Source organism: Echinops telfairi, unplaced genomic scaffold, assembly GCF_000313985.2.
Source record: "Echinops telfairi isolate 266 unplaced genomic scaffold, ASM31398v2 ScPeMD7_5;HRSCAF=22, whole genome shotgun sequence".
NCBI lineage: Eukaryota > Metazoa > Chordata > Mammalia > Afrosoricida > Tenrecidae > Echinops > Echinops telfairi.
The window spans coordinates 33,726,329-33,746,038 of record NW_022103901.1 but is presented as its reverse complement, the minus strand read 5'-3'; the positions used below and the strand labels follow the sequence as shown (position 1 = coordinate 33,746,038).

The 19,710-nt window shown below is 52.3% G+C and overlaps 1 protein-coding gene and 1 pseudogene across 2 annotated transcripts in view; one reads left to right on the top strand and one right to left on the bottom strand.

Annotated features, from left to right (window-relative positions):
* MGRN1 (mahogunin ring finger 1) overlaps nucleotides 1–10,401 on the bottom strand; it is a 39,745-nt gene extending 29,344 nt beyond the window's left edge. The window contains exon 1 of one of the 2 annotated variants that reach the window (XM_004705842.2): nucleotides 10,237–10,401. In XM_004705842.2, the coding sequence (XP_004705899.1) occupies nucleotides 10,237–10,324 (88 nt within the window). In that variant the 5' untranslated portion in view covers nucleotides 10,325–10,401. Of the gene's footprint in view, nucleotides 1–2,225; nucleotides 2,540–10,236 lie in introns of those variants that run through there. The other variant, XM_045284052.1, reaches the window with a different exon arrangement.
* A 4,127-nt stretch (nucleotides 10,402–14,528) lies between these two features.
* On the top strand, nucleotides 14,529–15,965 carry LOC101638072 (annotated as a pseudogene).
* Nucleotides 15,966–19,710: the final 3,745 nt, after the last annotated feature.

The following is a 19,710-nucleotide window of genomic DNA, read 5'->3' as shown; positions in this document are numbered from 1 at the left end:
ATTAAGGAAAAGGAGTGTCTGCCGCAGATGAAAAGGCACTTAATGGTGCCAGCTGCCTCTGCCCACGCCCGCATCCATGCCCAGGGCAGTCTCAGCAGTGTTAGCAAGCAGACAAACTCGTGGCCCTGTGGAGGAGGCAGGGGCAGTGGGCCCAGTACACTCTGGCTCACTAGGTCCAGTGAAGCTGCAGATTCCACTTGGGGGAGGGGTTCCTCCCCAGTCCACCCCAGCATGAACTCCCAAGCCCCTGAATGCAGCTGTGTGATCAGGTGGGCAACAAGATCAGTGGCATTGTCTCTTGTGAAACAGGAAATGGGACCAAAGAATGTTCAAGACCCGGTCCTCAGAGCAACGAGCGGCACTCTGCCCAGGCAGGAAGAGGACGCTGGGACCAGAGTGGAATCAGGGTTTTCCATCAGACCTTGCAGCTAGCGGCTCAAAAGGGCTCCTTGAAACAAACCTAGAGCCTGCCAATGAATCCCGTTTCTTGCCGAAGCTGGTTTCCATAAACGCCAGTGTAGTCAGCCAATTTCCAAGGAACTCAAAACACAAGAAAAGTCAAGAATCCTGGAATCCATAAGAAAAAAGAGAACCCACTTTTTTTTAATGTGCAGAGAGGTCAATAGGCACTTCCCCTTCCCTACGATGAGAGAGACATCTATGGCAGGGTGCTCAAGCTGATGCCTTGGGGAAAAGGAAGTGTGACACCCAACTTCTACGGCCCAGCAGAACACAGGCCAGGGCTTGGGCAGATGTTTCTCCAAAGAGGGCAAAGGGCCCTGGGATGCAACTTAACCCTCAGTGGGACGCCAGTACCACCCACTGGAAGGGCTACCCTCAAGGACATGGCAAGAGCAGTGCCGGCCAGGGGGGGGCACTGAGTCCTCGTGCACTGCTGGTGGGAGTGCCGTCGGCACGGGAACCGTGTGGAGGGCCCTCAAAAAGCCACCTGAGCTGGCAGTTCTACGCATGGGTGGATGCCTACAGAGTCCAAAGCAATGAGAAGGTCCTGGACAGGGTGGAAGAGCCCTAGTAGCGTAGGGGTTACGCATTAGGCTGCTAACGACAGGCAGCAGTTCAAAACCACCAGCCGTTCTTCAGGAGAAAAATGAGACTTTCTACTGAGCGTTACAGTCTCAGAAACTACACAGGGGCAAAGCTACTCTGCCCTGAAGGGTCACCATGAGTCAGATGGCAGTGAATTTGGACAGGGTAGGTGTACTAGTTATATACTAGCTGCAAGATTAGCAACCACACTCCATGGGAGAAAGACTTTCTACTCCCACAAAGATTTAGTCTCAGAGACCCAGAGGGGCAGTTCTACCCTATCTTACGGGGTCACTAAGAGTCGGAATGGACTCGATGCCAGAGTTTGTTTGTTTTTCTAAGAGAAGATTGTGGAACCAGACTCACGATCATCGGAGACTAAGCTTACTAGCTGGCTAGAGACCGGACCCTCGCCACTTCAGGTCTGGGACTCAATTCACCCGTGGGACAATCATTGGCCACTTAAGATCAAAAGGGCAGCATTTCCCCAAACACAAAGCGAGAAGGCCAGGGAAGGTGGAGGAAGGGCAACAGGGAACACAGGGAGCAGTAGGACGTGGGATGGTACTTGAGGGGACGGCCTGGGCCAGGCCTGGACAAGAGGCGAGGGAGGTGTCCTTCCAAGGGAGCGGTCATCGTCTCAGAAACACGGGTGTGCAGACACTGCTACCAGTGTCCCACTTTCCGGGCATGCTGTGAACGGCTCCCCTTCACCTAGACCAGGTGCTGCCAAGCTGTGCAGGAGAGTCATCTCCACAACCCTTTCTGTCCCTGTCCCGATCACCAGATCTTTCTTCCAAGGTGCCCCAAGGCACCAGTTTTTCAGAGAGAGGCTGATCCCCTAACCATCTGCCCCACCCTGGGGCCCCTCTCTCACCGTGCTCCACCACTATAAAACCAATCAGCTGGAGTCTGTCACTGATCCCGCTCCTAAACAGTGACTGTGCACTGACCCCAGCCCTGTCCCATCTTCGCCCTGGTGGGCTGCCCACTCCCACCCCAAGGCCCCCCACAAAGAAGGGCAGATGCTGGACAGTGGAGAGAGCCGAGCTTCCCGATTCAGAGATGCAGGAATGGAGACCAAGACCCCATAGCCAGCTTTCAGCACAGATACAAGACCTCTCGGGAAAACACACACCACACAGCCACGCAGACACCATCTCGAGCAAGCATCTCACCTGGAGGGCAAGGTGGTAGGAGGGGTCACTGTCACCAGGAAGTGCCAGGCGTTCCCCGGAACACGGCCTGGGCCAGTGTAAAGCAAACAGCGCTGCTGGACAGGAGCCAGGGCTTGGGTCCGCCAGGCTCCGAACCCCACACCCCAGAACCAGGCCTGAAAGGACCTGGGCCACCAGAGGTGGGTGCTTTGGGCTTCAGCTGGGGAAATTGAGGACCTTGAGGGCGAGCCACCGGCAGAGCAGGGCCAGAGAAATGACCTGGTGACCCACTCCCCTAAGGACCACCGCCTGGACACCACTGGAACAGAGCTCAGCTCTGCGGAGGAGGGCAGCTATGTGCCCATAACCCACAATGCTGCTGCTATTTGCACCATCAGCTCCCTCCCCTCCCCCATGTCCCACAGTCCACAGCCTCAAGCTGTCGTGGCCGCAGGGAGGACACATCCAGAGCTGGACAAAAGGCACGTGACCGTCCTGGTGCCTGGTGTGATCCAAGGATCCAGGCTCCCTCACATCAGCATGACCTGTCACATGCCCTGACTGGAGCCAGAGAGATATGGAGTCCTGGGGGACACGGAGGCTCCAAGGACACACAGGGCCCAGGCCCTCTGGGGCTGAGCAGCCACATCCCTCAAAGTAAGATGCTGAGCAAGCCCAGTCCCCCGTGAGGCCCAATGTGTTGGGGGCACCTCACCCCAAGCGAGGGCCAACTTCTTCCCCTAAAAACAATTCTCAGGTCCCTAACCCCGCACCCAAGACCAACTCAGGTCACATCTTTGCTGCTGTTGTTTTATCTGAACTACAAAGTCTGGGGAGTTGCTGCAGGGATGGGTGTACCCCAAGGTTTGCAGCTCCGGAGGTCAGGGGTCGAAGGAGCCCTGGTAGCACCATGATTGAACTACGCAGCCGCTAACCATGACGCTGGAGGGCTGAACACAGCAGCAGTTCCGTGGAGACAGATGCTGCTCTCTGCTTCCAGAGATACATGCAGCCTTGGACACTGGCAGGGCAGCAAGTCTGTCCTGTCAGTGTTGGTAGGGCTGTCAACCTAGCGGCGGCCCTGTGCACAACAGAAGGAAGCGCTGCCCGGCCCTGCGCCACCCCACTATCGTTCCTATGTTGGAGCGGATTGTTGCAGCCACAGTGTCCATCCATCTCATCAAAGGCCAGCCTCTTAGTCGATGCCCCTCCACTTTACCAAGCATGCTGTCCTTCTCCAGGGACTGGTCTCTCCTGACAGCATGTCCAAAGTACACGAGATGATATTTTGCCACCCTGGCGTCTAAGGAGCATCCTGGCCGCACTTCCTCCAGACGGACGTGTTTGTTCTTCTGGCCGTCCATGGGACCTCCATTATTCTTTGGCGCCCGTCAGCAACGCAGTGATTCTGGCCCGGAGGGAGGCTGGGAGGCAGAGCTGACTGAGGAGAGTGCTTGGCTTGGGCTTGCGGGCAGGGGGATGCCGTCACAGAATTCCTGCCTTCGACTCAGGAAACCAGCTGCGCTGGTGGTGCAGTTGGTTAAACCTTACACCCTGGGCTGCTAACTGAGGCTCTCTGCTCCCCAAAGACTGACAGTCTGGGAGCCCACAGGGAGGTTCTTCTCTGTCCCGTCCGGTGGCTCTGAGTCGGGATGGCCCCCACAGTGGTGCGTCTTGCTAGAATACTGACAGGATTTCAGGGAGCTTCCAGGCCGAGAGGGACTGGACAGATGTGGAGATGGCCTTCTGGAAACCAGCCTGTGAAGACCAGGGACTCACAGTGGGTTGGTGCTGGACGGCTATTGCACGTGAGGGACCAGGGCCAGCAAACAACAACATGGCACTCAGGGCAAAACACAAGCTCAGGGGGGATATTGGCAGGTGGCACAGAGGCCACGTTGGGAAGCCAACTTTCCACGCCCCGGCAGTGACGAGGCAGAAGCGTCCCTGAGCAGGAGGCCCAAGCCCTTGTCTGCTTAGGCCAGTTCTTGGGGCCCCCCTCCACCCCACAGGGGACAGGAGACATGCACCTGCTTTCCCGAGCCCTAAACCCCGAGATCTGCTTCACATCATTCACTGAACAGCAACTGTGAGCCAGGAGGCCTGGTGGTACTGCGGGCGACTCTAACCCACCAACCCAACAGGAGAAAGATGAGGCAGTCTGTGCCCAGACAGACAGACAGCCTGTGTGAGATCACTATGAGTCATTTGGGGGGGGGGGGGGGGGGGAGACAAAGGGGCCTTCAGACATCCGGCTCCTCCGCCACAGAGGACAAGAAGTCTGGTGTCACAAGGCTTAGGAGGAGGCGAAAAGACCTGGCGAGCACAGGCCACGCCTCGACTGGGGTAACCCCGTAGGTGTCGAGTGGAACTCTGCCCCATGGGGTTTCCATGGTTCTGGTCTTTTGGAAGCAGAATGCCAGGCCTTTCTTCGGCCTCTGGGTGAGTCTGAAATGCCAACCTTTTGAGAAGTAGCGGCAGTTAGTAACTGTTCTCACCTCCCAAGCACGCCACACCAAACCCAAGGCTGCAAGTCCATGCCGATGCCCGGCCACCAGGCAGGGGCCGAGTCTCCTGAGCCACTGGGTTTCCAAGGCAGTAAACCTTACAGAAGTGGGCTGCGTGCTCCAAATGCCCACGTTCCGGTTAGCTGCACAATGCTTAACCCGCGCCACCACCAGGGTTCTGTTCTAAAAGTGCAAGGCGCCTGATATTCAAAGGGTCCAGTGTGAGGCCTGTCTGGCCCAGGGCTGCTGAGTCTCAGGGCCTGGCAGCCCCTCTCAGTGCTCCTCCTCTGGGTCAGCTCGGCCCGGCCTGACCTCCCTCCCACAGCAGGATGGGCCACAGGGAGGAAGCCAGAGACTCCCTGGTATGGTGAGGGGGTGGCAGTAGAGGAGCTGAAATGAAATGTGTGCCCTGTTGATCCACTCGGTAGACCTCCACCCAGTTCCCAATAAAACGTTAGAGAACAAGAAAACTTTACATTGGAATATTGTCCAGCAGAGCGCTGGGAGACAGGGCCTGGGCTGGAAAACACTCAGACCCCACAGGAGCCACAACGTGGACTCCAGCTGATGAGGGCCCTGACCAGGGAGCCCAGATTCTGTCCTTTCAGACCCGCTTCACCACGACTTGGAACCAGCTCAATGGCAGCCGCTCAATGACAATCCTTCGCTTTGCTTGGGCACGGGGAGAGGGGCATATGGAGGGCAAGTTATCCTTGGGTCTCTACCTGCCAGGTGACAAGAAAAATGCCCCAGCATGTGGGGAAACCAGCCTCGGCTCGTAGGCTCGGTAGGCGCAATCTTACAGTTAAAAACTATTAAGATTAAAATAAAGTCATGGAGATTAAGAGAAATAGGAGAGTAAAACAAGTAAGTCAGACATATTTTATGGTAGCACGCTCACCTCAGCCCTTCTTGGTGGTCCACGTGGGGATGCAGGAGGAAAGGAGGGCAGGAGAGGGAGCGATTTATTTCTAACCAAGGCTTATATATCTTTGGAGGCATGCAAGCCCCCTAATTACAGGTAAAGACATACGTCACAGTAATGAGAGGGGGCGATGTAGGGGTGTACGCACTATAGGAAGAGGAGGGATTGGGGGTACACATGTGACAAGATGGGCAGATCCTAGATTCTAACTTTGGATGTCACTGAGCAGTTTGGACCACTTCTCTGGCTCTCCATGGAAACAATTACTATCCTGATCAGTAGGGTGTGAGCCCCATCTCAGGTGGACCAGACAATAGGGTCTGCTTGCTGCTGGACGGCTGGTGCCTTTAGGGAGATAACTTGAGAATCATTTACCATTAGTTGGAAGTAGTGTGCTAGGTCTGACATATATTTGGGGAGAGAAGTTGGGGAAAAGTCTTTTTATATCCCACACCAGCAGTTGCCAAATGTCTCCCAGGAGGTATAAACTCGCCCCAATTGAGATAAAATGAGCCCTCCCTCATACTAACTGAGGAGCAAAATCATTTGTGGGGAGAGGGAAATCTTTTCAACAAACTGCATTCAAAAGACACAGCAGCAGCCCTGGTAATGAAGTGATGTGCTGGGCTGCTAACTGCAAGCTCAGCAGTTCAAAGCTACCAGTCGCTGCGAGGGAGGACTCTCTGCTCCTGTAAGACTGACAACCTCAGGAACCCACAAGGGGGAGATCACCCTGCCCATGGGTTTGCTGAGTCAGAAATGGCTAGATGGCCCTGAGTTTGGTTTTATTCAGCACACGAAAGAAGGCTCAAAATCATTAGCTATTAACAAAAGCTCCAACTCACTGGCACCAAGCCAAGTGACTCAACAGGGAAATGTACAGCAAGCCACAGTGACAGCTCCTACACAGCACTCACCAGTTGCCCCCAGTCAATGCTGACTCACGCTGACCCCAAACACACACGTTGGCCAGGACCTAGAGAAACTGGAAGCCTGATGGGAAAGTAAAATGAGGCGGTTCCTGTGGGAAAGTCTAATGGTTCTTTTGAAAGGAAAGAGCGAGTCCAGTGGCCCACGTGGACATTGTCACACACATCCTTCCTCCAAGACCCTGAGACCAGCAGAGCTGGATGGTGCCCGACCACCACCAAAAAGGGTCCTCCCCTGAGAAGGTCTTGAGTATTGGAAGAAAAGAAGGCGGAACAAAACTGAGAAGCACAAATTAAACAAGACCTGGCTTCATGGTGGGAGAGAGGTTGGGGGAACCCAGAGACTATGGCTTTCGGTCACCCTCCAGGTCTAGACTGAACTCATCCTCCTGGCTCAATTCTCGCCTAATAATGGAAAGTTCTATAAGAGAAACAATAACACTAGAACACACACCTCAGAATCACCAACCCTTGGAAATCAGAAGGGCAGCGTTGCCCCAAGTACAAAGTTCAGACAGTTAGGAAAAGAGGCGGTGGGAATGGGAAACACGGGGAGTGGGGTAAGTGATGTTGCACAAAATGAACACCAACTGTTGGATGGAAAACCTATTTGCTCTGTAAACCTACACCCAATTCACAATACGTATTTTTTTAAGTTAAACAGAGTTATCCTGTGACCCAAAGATCCCTAGTGGTGCAGGGACTAAAGCATTTGGTTGCCAATCAAACGAGCAACAATTCCAACCTACCAGCTGCTCCTCGGGCAAAAGATGTTGGCTCCTGTAGTCAGTCTCGGCAACCCCGGAAACTACCTGTCTGTCCTGTAGAGTCTCTGAGTCAGAACTGACTCAATGGCAGTGGGTTTTTGTTGGACCCTATGACCTAGCAGTTGCAATCAGAGGCAGACACCAAGAGAAATGAAAACACGTCTATGTAAAAATTTGTACATGAATGTTCACAGCGAGGCTGTTGATAATGATCGAATGATGACACCCTCCAAAAGGTCTCTCCCTAGGTGAACAAGGCGTGGTGCAGCCAACGCTGGACTATTATTCAGCCACAAAACCCATCGTGGATGGACATCAAAACATCCTGCTGGGTGAAGGCAGTCAGATGACAAATGGCCGCGTATTGTATGACTCCCCTAAAACTTACTGCCATCAAGTCAATTCCAACTTATCACAACTCTATAGGGCAGAGTAGACCCTCCCCCAAGGGATTCTGAACCTGTAACTCTTTACAGGAGTAGAAAGGCTTGTCTCCCTCAGAGCAGCTGGTGGTTTCAAACTGCTACCCAACCCAACTCTGCTACACCAGGGTCATTAGGAGTCAGGAGTCGGAATGCAGTGGGCTTGAAGTTTTTAAGATCCCATCTGCCTCTCACTGCCCCTCTCTGACCTTATATTGCTCTCCTGGGGTTTCTGAGGAAACAGAAGATTAGGTGGCCCTGGGCCAGAAGCCTCAGGCTCTCAGGAAAGGCTAGGGACCAGGAGAGATGAGCATGATAGGTAGGCACAAGAGTTTACAAGGTGGCCAAAAGGATGAGGAAGCAGACAGGAAAATAATATTCCCCAGACAGGGTAGACTTTGGACTGGGCAGGTTCAGAGGAGGGCTGCTATTACTGTGCTAATCAATGGGTCTGTCTCTGGTGCTAGCACCCATCAACTAGTAGTGATTGACCAGATTCTGCAAATAAGACCAGGGTCAGTGGGAAAAAGAGCACCTTGGTTGATTAGCTCTGTCTGCCATGACCAGATCCAAAGCAGTGCTATAATAAGCCACATATCTGCTGTTCTATCCAAGATCCCACGTGAAGGGGCATTAAGTTTACTCTAGTCCCAGGTGACAGGGGGTGCCATATTCAGCTTATACCTTTTACGTACGTTTACCATGCCACTGTAAACTGCTGCTAGGGTTACAAGGGTCACTCACGTTCCTCTTTTAATGACCACTGCAGCTGGTGTTTGGGGAGCATTTATTACATGCCAGGCACTGTTCTGTGCACTGTTAAAACTATCAACCCATTTTACAGATGAGGAAACTGTAGCCCAAGGGGTTAACTAACTTGCCCAAGGTCACTCAGCCGAAGATCGGCAGGATGAACCCCAAATGCGGAAGAGGATGCCTTTACCAACCACTCCACCAAGTCCACGGATGTCAGCCCAGGGGAGACTCCCCCTGGCCAATGGCCCCACACTCAGCCAGGTGCCCTGCCACTGGGTCTGGCACACAGCAGGCATGGAGACCCCCTGTGCTGCAGACACACAACTGATTCCACCCTTCCTACTTCGAGCCAGACCCCACATATCTTAAGCCCCAAATGGCCCTTCTTTCGCCTTCCAAAATCTGGGCGGGGCAGTTCTCTGACTCACCTGGGGAAGTAGGTTTACCTGAGCCAAAGGCAAGTGGGTGGCACAGGGATTTGGTGATCAGCTGCTAACCAAAAAGGTGGAGGTTCAAACCCATCAGCAGGTTCACGGAAGAAAGGCCTGGTGACCTGCTTCTATGAACATTTAAAACCAAAAAACCCAAGCCTATTACTCTTGTGTCAATTTTGGCTCACAGTGACGGAGAGAACAGAGTAGAACTGCCCCTAAAGCTTTCCACATTGTTCTCCAGAGGAGGGACGGTGGGCTCAAACTGCCAACCTTTCAGTTAACAACTGCCACTAACACTGTCCGGAGCAACTCTGCTCTGCACAAGTGGGTGCCCACGGGTTGGCCAACTGGACCGGAACCTACAACAAGGCTCAAGGAGGTCCAAGTGGGTCTGAGGCAGTATCTGAGGAGGATCACGGTCTAACCCCTCCCACCAAGTGGACACAGGAGGTCCTGGACCCCAGGCAGAGGAGCCTGGAGTCCCATTGATGTCAACTGTAAGACCTAGCACACCCCAACAACAGATGACACCCATCCTACCCCCACAGAAGCCAGAATCTGAGGCACGCCATTTAATGTCCCCAACCACTTCCAGCACAATCAACGAACAGGAGCCACAGCTAAGAGTCAAGAGTCAGCCCACTCTCGTCACCAGAACCAGGAGTCTCACCTGGCACCTAGGAGCCCCAGGTGAGTGGCTACCCAGCTGAGACCTTGGGAAAGCTGCCCCTACAACCAAGGCCGTTTTCGTACTTGGCTTAAGGCACCCTCCTCTCTGCCGGCGCCCAGCTCTCTCCTGGCCAGATGGCATGGAAGGCATCCAGACCCACTGGCCCAGTCCTCACACCCGGCCACCAGCGAGCAAGAGCCCATGATGGTGGTGATGTCAGCCCTCTGACAATTGCCACTTTATAATCCCATGCAAAGTGCAAGGCCGCGTGCAGCGCCAGACCTCACCCCGGCCCCTAGCACAGGTGAGGCAGGGAAAGTGACTGAGCCAAGGTCACCTGGCCAGAAGCGGCAACGCCGGGGTGACCTCCGGCCAGGGCCCACGACGGCTGGGCAGCTGCGGCGGGGTCCCGGGCCCAAGCCCCACAAGCGCCCGGAGGTCTGGGGGGGTGGGGGGCTGGAGGGTAAGGAGGGTACGGCAAGGGAGGGGGGGGTGTCCCCTGCTCCAGGCCGAGACCCCTGCAGCACCCTCCGCAGAAGGGAAAGGGCCGTCGTCCCGCCTCCCAGACGAACGTTCCACCGTGCCCTGGCCTCGAGCTCTCCCGGGGCCCGGCCGCGCTCACCGGACTTCGGAGGGTAGCGGTAGGCCGAGTTGGCCTGGATGTCGATGTCCTCCACGCCCGCGATGCGGCGGCTCAGGATGGAGCCCATGGTGCGCGCGACCAGGGCCGGGACAGGGGGCGGCGGCGGGTCCTCACGCGGACATGGCCAGGAGCAGGCCGCACGGTCCTTCGCCCACGGCCGCCTCGGCCTCAGAGCCCCCACCCCCGGCTCGGCCAAGGGCCAGACGCCACGGCTGCCGCCACCTCCGAGACTAGGAGAATCTCGGGAAATAGAGTCCTGACGTCGCCACGGGCGCGGGGCCGCGGCGCAAGGGGCCAACTTATGGACTACATTTCCCAGGAGGCGCCGCGCTCAGGTCTGAGAAGTTGTTGACAAGCGCGGTGGGACAAACCAAGCGGACCTAACTACTGGGGAGGCGCCGTCAACTGCTCCGCAAATTGCCCTTCCCTCTGCACTAACACCTGAACATTTTCATCTCCTCTTAACCTGTGCAAGATTAGTAGTTCGAATCCGCCAGACGCTCCACGAGAAAAAAAGGTGGGGCTCTCTATTCCACTAAAGAGTTACAGTCTCGGAAACCCACAGGAGCTGTTTTACCCTGTCCTTACAGCGTGCTAAGGGTCGGAATCCACTGGATGGCTGTGATTTCTGTTAGGTTAGGTTCAACCTGTACGAAAGGGGTAGACCTTTGCAGCAACCCAATGCCTACGATGTATTCCTCTAAAATACCTCCCTGAGCTCCTGTGGTTCTCCTCACTTCCCAGGGTCTCTCTCCTGCCTTGGCCAGTAGAAGGCATGCCTTTACCTGGCAGGGATTCAGAGAGAAAGTGAAGTGCTGGCTTTGGCGTCAGGCAGAACTGGAACCATCTCTCCAGTCCCGCTCCTGAATGATTGTCTTGAAGACAGAATTTAACAGGCCCCAGGGAAAGCAGTGTGCCTATGTCAGTTTTACAGATAGGGAAACTGTGGCAAAAGGAAAGGAGGCCTGTGTGCCAACGGCTGGAGGCAATTTTTGCAAGACTCTGGCCCAGGATATAAACCTCACAGATTGCAAGGCCCTCCCAGGTTGAAGGAGCCCTGGTGGTGTATTGAGTTATGTATTGGGTTGCTAAAAACAAGATCATCAGTTCAAGCCTACCACCCACCTCACAGGAAAAAAGAGGCTTTCTGCTGGTGTAAACACACACCACCTCAGAAACCCATACAGGGGCAGTTCTACCTTGTCCATAGACTCGCTATGAGTTAGAAGTGACTGAATGATGGCAAGTTTGATTCCTGCCTTATACACACACACACACACACACAACCCTCTTATTACACAAGCCATGCAGGGATCTTTGTTTGTTTGTTTAGCTACTTTACAGTTGATGAACTGGGATTTGGAGAGGACTGTCACCCCAGTATATGGGGCTATTGGTACTCAAGCCTGCTGTACCAAGAAGACAGCTAAGCAGGGAAGATGGTGAATTCACCACCCAGAGTATGGCCATAAAGTTAATTCCAATCCATAGCAACAACGTGGAACAGAATAGAACTGCACTAATGGGTTTCTAAGGCTGTAAAACAATCCAGAAACAGACTGCACATTTTACTCCCATAGAGCAGCCGGTGGGTTCAAACTGACCTTTCGTTAGCATTCGAGCGTTTTAACCACTGCACCACCAGAACTCTGAATTAACCACCACTCACCCATTCCTATCAAGTAAGTTCCAACTGATCACCCTCCCCGCACCCCTCCCAAAAATTTGTCATCAAGTCAATGCCAACTCATAATGAATGACCCTATGGAGCAGAGTGGAACTGCCCATGTGTGTTTTCAACATTGTAACTCTTTATGGGAGTAGAAAGCCCCATCTTACTTCCTCAAAGGGGCTAGTGGTTTCAAACTGTTAACCTTGCAGATGGCAGCCTAATACATAATTCACCACACCCCCTCTGCTACCAGTATTCCAAGTGATAAAGACCCTATATGGCATTTCTAAGACTGTAAATCTCTATAGGAGCAGATAGCCTCATCGAAGTTTGAACTGCCAACTTTGCAGTTAGCAGTCCAACACTTACCCGAATGTACCACCAGGACACCTTAGACTTCACCACAGACCTTGGTGAAATGCGCCATATGCCTGTCCAGGGGCCTGCATCTGGGATACAAACTTCCTATTGTCAGGGGACCAGGGAGGTCAAATGAAAAATGAAGGAGTTGAAGGAAGGGAGGGACTTAGTGCAAATATGAGAGTCTACATTCCAGGTAACCTGAGTCAGCTCCATGCCCACAGTCGCGGCCTTCATTTCTTGAGCACCTGCTATGTGCTAGCTATCGAGCTGCAGGCTCCACACATATTCTTTCACTTAGTTTGCTGATGAAGGAGCCCTGGACATGCAAAGGTAGGTGCCTGGATGCTTGGTGGAGGGTTGGCAATGATTCAAATTAACGGGTTCCTACGTTGGGAGAAAGACCTGGTGACCTTCTCGTGTAAAGATGACAGCCTATGGGGCAGCCCTGCGCTGTCACGCGGGGGCCTTGGCGCCTAACAGCACTTCACTAATCTCGGTTCTATTTTCATCATCAGTTTAAAGAGGACGTAAAGTCCTTTTCAGGGTCCCAGAGCAGCAAAGCCTTTGAACATTTCCATCATCCGCAGTGATGAAAATGCTCTAGACTTCCTTTCTCTCGCCCCACTTGGGCCTAAAGACCCTCCTCCTGCCCCCTCAGCTTGGGATCTCACTCACATCACTGAACTCAACAGCCTCACCTCGTAGCTACTTGAGCTTGCTGAGAATGATGCTGTTCCCACACCTACCCCTGAAAAGTAACACCATTAATGTTTGATTAATTAAATGGTCCGCTTAATAGAGCCTGAGCAAGGATTCTTCTAAATCATAAAACCCCAATCCAAAGGATGGAATGGTATCAGAGTTTGAATTATGATCATCCGGTTTGCAGGAGGCTATGGATGACAGTGCAAGCCCCCAAATCCACTTGCAGGGACCCCACATAGATTAAGCCTCTGGTGAACCCCCTCTGACTCTAGTACAGGGATGTGGATAGTCTCGCCATCAGACACAACACTGTAAAGTCAATGAGGGCAGATGTAGTTAGGTTAAAGCTACCACATCATTTGATCTCCCTTTTGACCTGTTTTAAGGTTATTTTAGTTTTTCGTGTGTTCTGTTTTCATTTAAATTAAGGTTTCTCTCTGCTTTATCTAGTCATTGTTTTGTTGTTGTTTGCTTCTTGTTTGTGGTTTGTCTGATTTTCTGTAAATGAAATCCAGGAGAGGGAAATCTATAGAGGCGGTAACTGGATTAATAATTACCTAGGGGCATGGCAGGAAGGGTTGGTGGGGGATGGGGAGCTAATCATAACGAGCGCAGGAAGAAAATGTTCTGAAATTGATTGCAATGATGATTACACAACTCCTACTGTGACTGAACGATTATACTGTATGATATGTGAAACACACGCCAATGAGACTGTTAAGACCAACTTTAAAGCTCCGTGACCCAGCAGCGTACTTGTTCTGTGATTATGGAGCACGGCTGGGCGCCAGGCCTCTTCTGGTTAAGCTTTCCCCACAGCCAACATCCTGGGTGGTTCACTTATTCATTCAACAAATATTTATCAATCGCTACTCTGTGACAGGTGACGACGGGCTAAGTAACTGTGGACCCAACCAGTAATGGACCCTGTGGGGAAACAAACGGCCTGAGAAAGATAACTCAACCAAACACACCTGCCACCCAGTGGATCCTGACTCAAGAGTCAGCCTGGCCCCAGGGGTTTCCAAGGCTGTAGTCTTTATGGGTGCACCCTGCCTCCTCCTCCGCCCACAGAGTGGCTGGTAGGTTTGAACTGCTGCCCTCTCAGTGAGTAGCCGAGTGCTTAACTACTGTGCCATTAGCGTTCCTCCAAAAAACCTTATTCTCACTCAGTTCACAATAAAAATAATTTTATGTCAATTCTTTTTTTTTAATGTTTATATAAAAATTAAAAGGTGGTGGTGTTGGTTCTGACTTAGTGATTTTAGGTTCAACAGAACAAATCACTGTCTGGCCCAGCACCATTCTCAGAATCGCTGCCATATTCCAACCCGCTGTTGCAGCCACGGTGTCGATCCATCTCCTTGAGTTCATCCTCTGGTCTCCTTGAATTACTCGTGCTTGCTGTTAACTGTAAGACTTGGGCTCCTAACTTCAAGGTCAGCAGTTCAAAACCCTCAGCCACTCGGAGGGAGAAAGATGGTGCTTTCTACCCTGGTAAAGAGTTACAGTCGCCCCCTCGGATTGGTCTGTTCACTTCCCTCTGCTACACAATTTAGAGCTTTGATTCTGTTGTTGATTTGTTTGGGTTTTTTCCTCAGCAACATGAGTGTGGATGTAGCTTCTTCCCAAAGCCTTCCTGAGGCTTCCAATTCAGAAACTCTTCGCCAGTAACTACCATTTTGGGGGCTGAAGTAAATTACACGTCCTCTGCTGAGGCCCCCAACTCAGAGACAGCCCAGTCTCCGCTTCCTTCCTCCGAGGACCTGCTTCTTCAGGAGAGCCCGGGCTCTTCCACCAGTCCCAAAGTCCAACTGCCCAACTGAAGAGAAGAACCCAGCGAGGAAGGAGAGGAAGGGCCGGGGCAAGAAACAGAAGGCCCCAACTGTGTTCTCTCAGACGCAGCTGTGCATCCTCAAAGACCGACTTCAGAAACAAAGACCTCAGCCTCCAGCAGAGGCAAGAACTTTCCCAAGGCCTGAATCCGAGCGGCAAACCGTTGAAGACCTGGTTCCAGAACCAGAGAATGAAATGTAAGAGGTGGCAGAAACCCACCAACTGGTCCAAGAATAACCACGGTGTGACTCGGGTCTCTGCACCTGCAGAATACCTCGATGTCTGTGCTTGCCACCTCCACGGAAGCCTTCCTTCTGGAAACCTTCCTGCCGCCGGGACAGCCAGGCCTGGAGCAACCAGTCCTGGAACAGCCGCTGGGTGGGGCATAGCCAGACGTGGCGCACCCAAGCCTGGAATAACCAGCCCTGTAACAACCCATTCCAGAACTGTGGAGAGGAATTCCTGCTGCCGCAGTTCCAGCAAACTTCTCTCTGTGATCTGGAAGCCGTACAAACTAGATTTCTTTGTAAATGAGCCCATAAGCATACAATCTGAAGATTGTACAGCAGAAATGTAGCCTCTTGCCCATCGGGCAGTGACTCCATGACTTGCTTTCTTGTAGGACTTCTTGTTTTAGAACGCTCTTGCCTTGATAACCTGGTTTTCCTTGTTCCTCCTGATGGGGGGGACAGGGTAACGATTGTGGTTCCTATTGAACCAAAGATTCAATAATCTGACGGTTTACCTTGGTTACTCTGCACAGCATGATAAGCCATGTCCCTGCCTATAAATAACTATATAGAACACTACCTTGAATATTTTTAGGATCTAGCCTCAATAATAGGACCTAACAGCGGAATGATGTGTGGTGAAGGATTAGTTGTAATCTATAGGGTTTGGAAGTCTTCTTACTAGACAGACCGTTTAGGGGTGGGGGAAGATTAAGGCATAAGGCGCTTCATTGATTTCCTCTACTCTTTCACTCTGTTTTAATTATAAACCCTGGCTTGTTTCTTATCTGTATTATGCTATTTTGTATTTTGCTGCATCATAGCAATAACAGTACCAACATCACTGGCTGACTTACAAATATTGGTCCACACAAATAAAAAGAATATCCACTTTACCATTATAGCTGCCTCTGCCCAATAATTTTACTCAAGTTCTATGAGTAAAAATCTACTGAACAAGAAAAAAAAAAAGAGTTACAGTCTCAGAGATTCACGGGGCAGTTCCACCCTGTTCTATAGGGTGACTGTTGAGTAAACCAGCCCCTAATAAAACCACGGGTCTGAGGTGCAACTGCACAGCGATAATATATAAAGATTATAGCCAAGTCATAGAGCATAGGAGAGATAGGAAGGACACACTTCATGGAGCATGCCCACCTCGGGGACAGCTATGATCTCAGCAGCCAGGTCTGCGCAAAGACAGCAGGAAGGAGGGGAGACCCTCTTTATTTCTGACCCAGGCTTATATATCCTTAGGGGCCTGCAAACCTCCTGATTACAGGTAACCACATACGTCACAGGAAGGAGTTGTGCCATAGGCAATACAAGCAATGGGAAGGGGATGCTCTTGGGGTGTACATGCAATAGGAAGGGGAGGTACTAGGGGTACACATGGGATAAGATGGGTGGACCGTAGAGTCAAGATGGCAGCCTAGCCTAGGTCCTCCAGGAGCTCCCCCTCAGGAAAGCAATCCACTTTTCTTATCAGCAGGGAGTGAGCCCCACCTATGTGGGACAGACAATAGTCTGATTGCTCTGGATGGCTGATACCCTCAGGGAGAAAACGTCTAAGCAGCGGACCTCCCACAAGTGCTAGCAAGCAGGTGACCACCTGGAGAAAAGCCTTTCTGTATGCTATTAGCAGAAGACACACCATTTCTGCCTTGTCCTTCCCTCCAGTCTCGGTGACATGTTTATAACTTTCTGTATTGCTCCAAGGTAGGTACACGGTATCCAATCATCTGGACAACACCGTGTGCAGGGCCCTCTGGACAGCTTTGCCTGGAGAGATGTCAGATGTCATGATATCATAGGAAGGAAATTGCTCCTGAATCATGTTACTCTCACTGTTTTATCCGATGGGTTCCCCCGCCCCAAGATTTTTATTGGCACACAATTTACATATCATACAATTCAATATTTCAATCATTCAATCATATCTAGGGGAATTGTACAAACAGCACCACATCTATGCAGGTCTGGTGATCATCCTGTGACTTAAGGAAAGTACTTGGAAATGTACCTGCGCCATCCCCCCTTCAAATGTGTATTCTTGTGTGAAAGTATAAAATCTCTGTATTCTGAGCCCAAGAGGGCCACCATCAAGAGAACCTGCCCAGCTGTCAATCTCCCTGCTGGTGTTGTTAGGGACCTTTTAATGGAAGGAGATCGAACACAAGGCTGCAGTTACAGAAGAGGTTTTATTCTGCTAGCTTAAGCCAGGGCTCGAGTCCTCAGGTGCTTAACTGCGTGCACCATCTTGGACAAGAGCCCCCACAAAAGAAATTCCAAAGTATTTATTTACAGGTATACGAAAGGGGCGTTCCCAGCCCCCCCTTCCATCAATCCACTGATTGGCTCATCTGAGGTAGGTTGGCAGTCTGGTCCTTTGTGTAGTTCCCGTGCTGGCCGTGTGGTCCTCCCCTCGGAGGCTGGGCTCGCTGTGCCGCTCCCGGGTTGGCTAGCCTCAGTCTCTGGGTACGTCCTACTTTGCACTGCTAGGAAACATGAAACCACAGCCTGCCGGAGAGCGGAGCCAGTCACAGGGGCAATTTGGCTTTACAGTGTCACCTGCTAATAAACATCCCCCCTCTCTAACGCGGAGTTAGTGACTTGGCTCTGCTGTTAGAGGTAGCACACTTCTTCCCGAGTCCTCTACTTTACCCAGGACGATGCCCGACTCCAGGGGCTAGTTCCTCCTGAGAACATGTCCCAAGTACCAAACCACAGCCATCGAGTCCCTTTCAGCTCACAGTGACCCTGTGCCCCGTGTTGTTTCTGAGGCTGTAGAACTTTATTTACAGTGGACAGCAGCATGGTTTTGCCAGGGAGCGGCTGGTCGGTTTGAACTACCAACCTTGCAGTGAGCAGCCCAATGCTTAACCCATAGCACTACCAGGGCTCCAAAGTAAGGAGTGTCTCATCCTAAAATGGGTAAGTGCTGTGGAGGCTAAGGAAGTCGGGGTGGGCTTCCTTGGAGATGAGGGGGTGACATGCTCAAAACAGACTTTGACATACATGTAACCAGGCAAAGTGTAAGGGGAAGGCTGGTCCAGGTTCCAAGCAGAGAGAACACCATGTGCAAAGGTCTTGAGGCTGGACCTCAAAGGCCAGTATGGCTGGAACAGGGGCAGGGGAGGAGAGGAGTGGAGTGGAGAACAGGGGAGAGGCTGGGGCCTGGGCACACCAGCCAGTGTTGTGTCCTCTGAAACAAATGGACGCCTGGAAGTTTCCCTCAGGCCTAGGCTTCTGCCTGTCTCCTGAGGCGGGGCGTGGGTCCTGATAAACACCTGTGCAATGCAAGAACCAAATGGGGGTAGAGAAAAGGCAAGCAGGGGAAGCCAGGCCCCAGGCCTCCGGGCCCCCTGGTGGTATGAACTTCCCCAGCTTAAAGACTCTGGGCCTCCGGTAAGAAGAGGCCTAGCAGGAAGGACCTCTCCTCCCCCCTCAGCTGGCCCCAGATGTCAGGCTCTGACCAAGTCCACTCCTATATCCAAAGTCCACTCCAACCAGGCTGATGCTGGCTGAAAACAAGCTTGTGATTTCCTTCTCAGCTGCCTCTGGGGAAACAAGCTGGGGGGCACAGACAGGAAGGGAGGAAGGGAAAGGCTCTGGGGGCCAGTAAGTGGGATGACCTTTGCCTTGCCAGTCCCATCTCCCACACCCCACTTGCCTGCTTGCTTGCCTGGGAGAGCTGATTCTGGGCTGGATGGGCCAGGGCAGGTACTGAATGAAGTGGGGGAGGGAGGGGTGAAGGCACTTCCTGTCTCAATGGGCAGAACAAGCCTGGGATGGCACCACCCCACCCTCTCTTGCCAGAAATACACCCCTCTCATGGTGTCGTGGTAACCCTTTGGGCTGCTAGCCACAGGTCTGTAGTTCAAAACCACCAGCCATTCTGAAGGAAGAAGGCAGGGCTTTCGGACAGTCTTGGAAACCCACAGGGACAGCTCTACACTGTTCTGTTGGACATCGACTTGATGTGAGTTTGCTTTCTGGTCCTTGATCAAATCACTGATCTCCGCTGGCTGCGAATCCCGGGGCGAGAACAAGGAGGCCTGGACTCCAGCCTCAGTTTTCTCATGTATAAAAGGGGGCCTCAGGGCAACAAATGTATAAGTGTGCTTTACACAATTGATCTTTGCATTGTGATGAATTGTATGAGCCCCAATAAAATGATTTTAAAACAAACAAAAAATAAATAAAAGGGGGCCTCTGCTTCCCGGAGCGCCAGATGAGGACAATAGGCTGCACCGAGTCCCCAGCCCCACTCTGAGCACTTCGCTGGCCTCTCAGTGGTCCTGGGAGAGCCCGAGACGCTTACCTTTGGTTTCACAAATGAAGCAGACAAGGCTTGTGGCTCTGGACACTCACAGGGACAGTTCTGCTCTGTCCTGTAGCTCTGCTATGGGTCACAGTGGACTCGATGGGTGGGCTTAAGAGACTGGACGCAGATGATTTTAGGGACTCCTTTCTCTGAAGTGGGCAGCCCATCCATCCTTGCCTGTTCTAAGTCTGGAAGCACTGCCGAAAACCTGTTCACTGTGGCTGACCCTGCTGGCATTTGAAATACCAGTGAGATAGCTTTCAGCATCACAGCAACAAACGAAACACCACAATCTGCTGCACAAGACCTCTTGAGAGTGT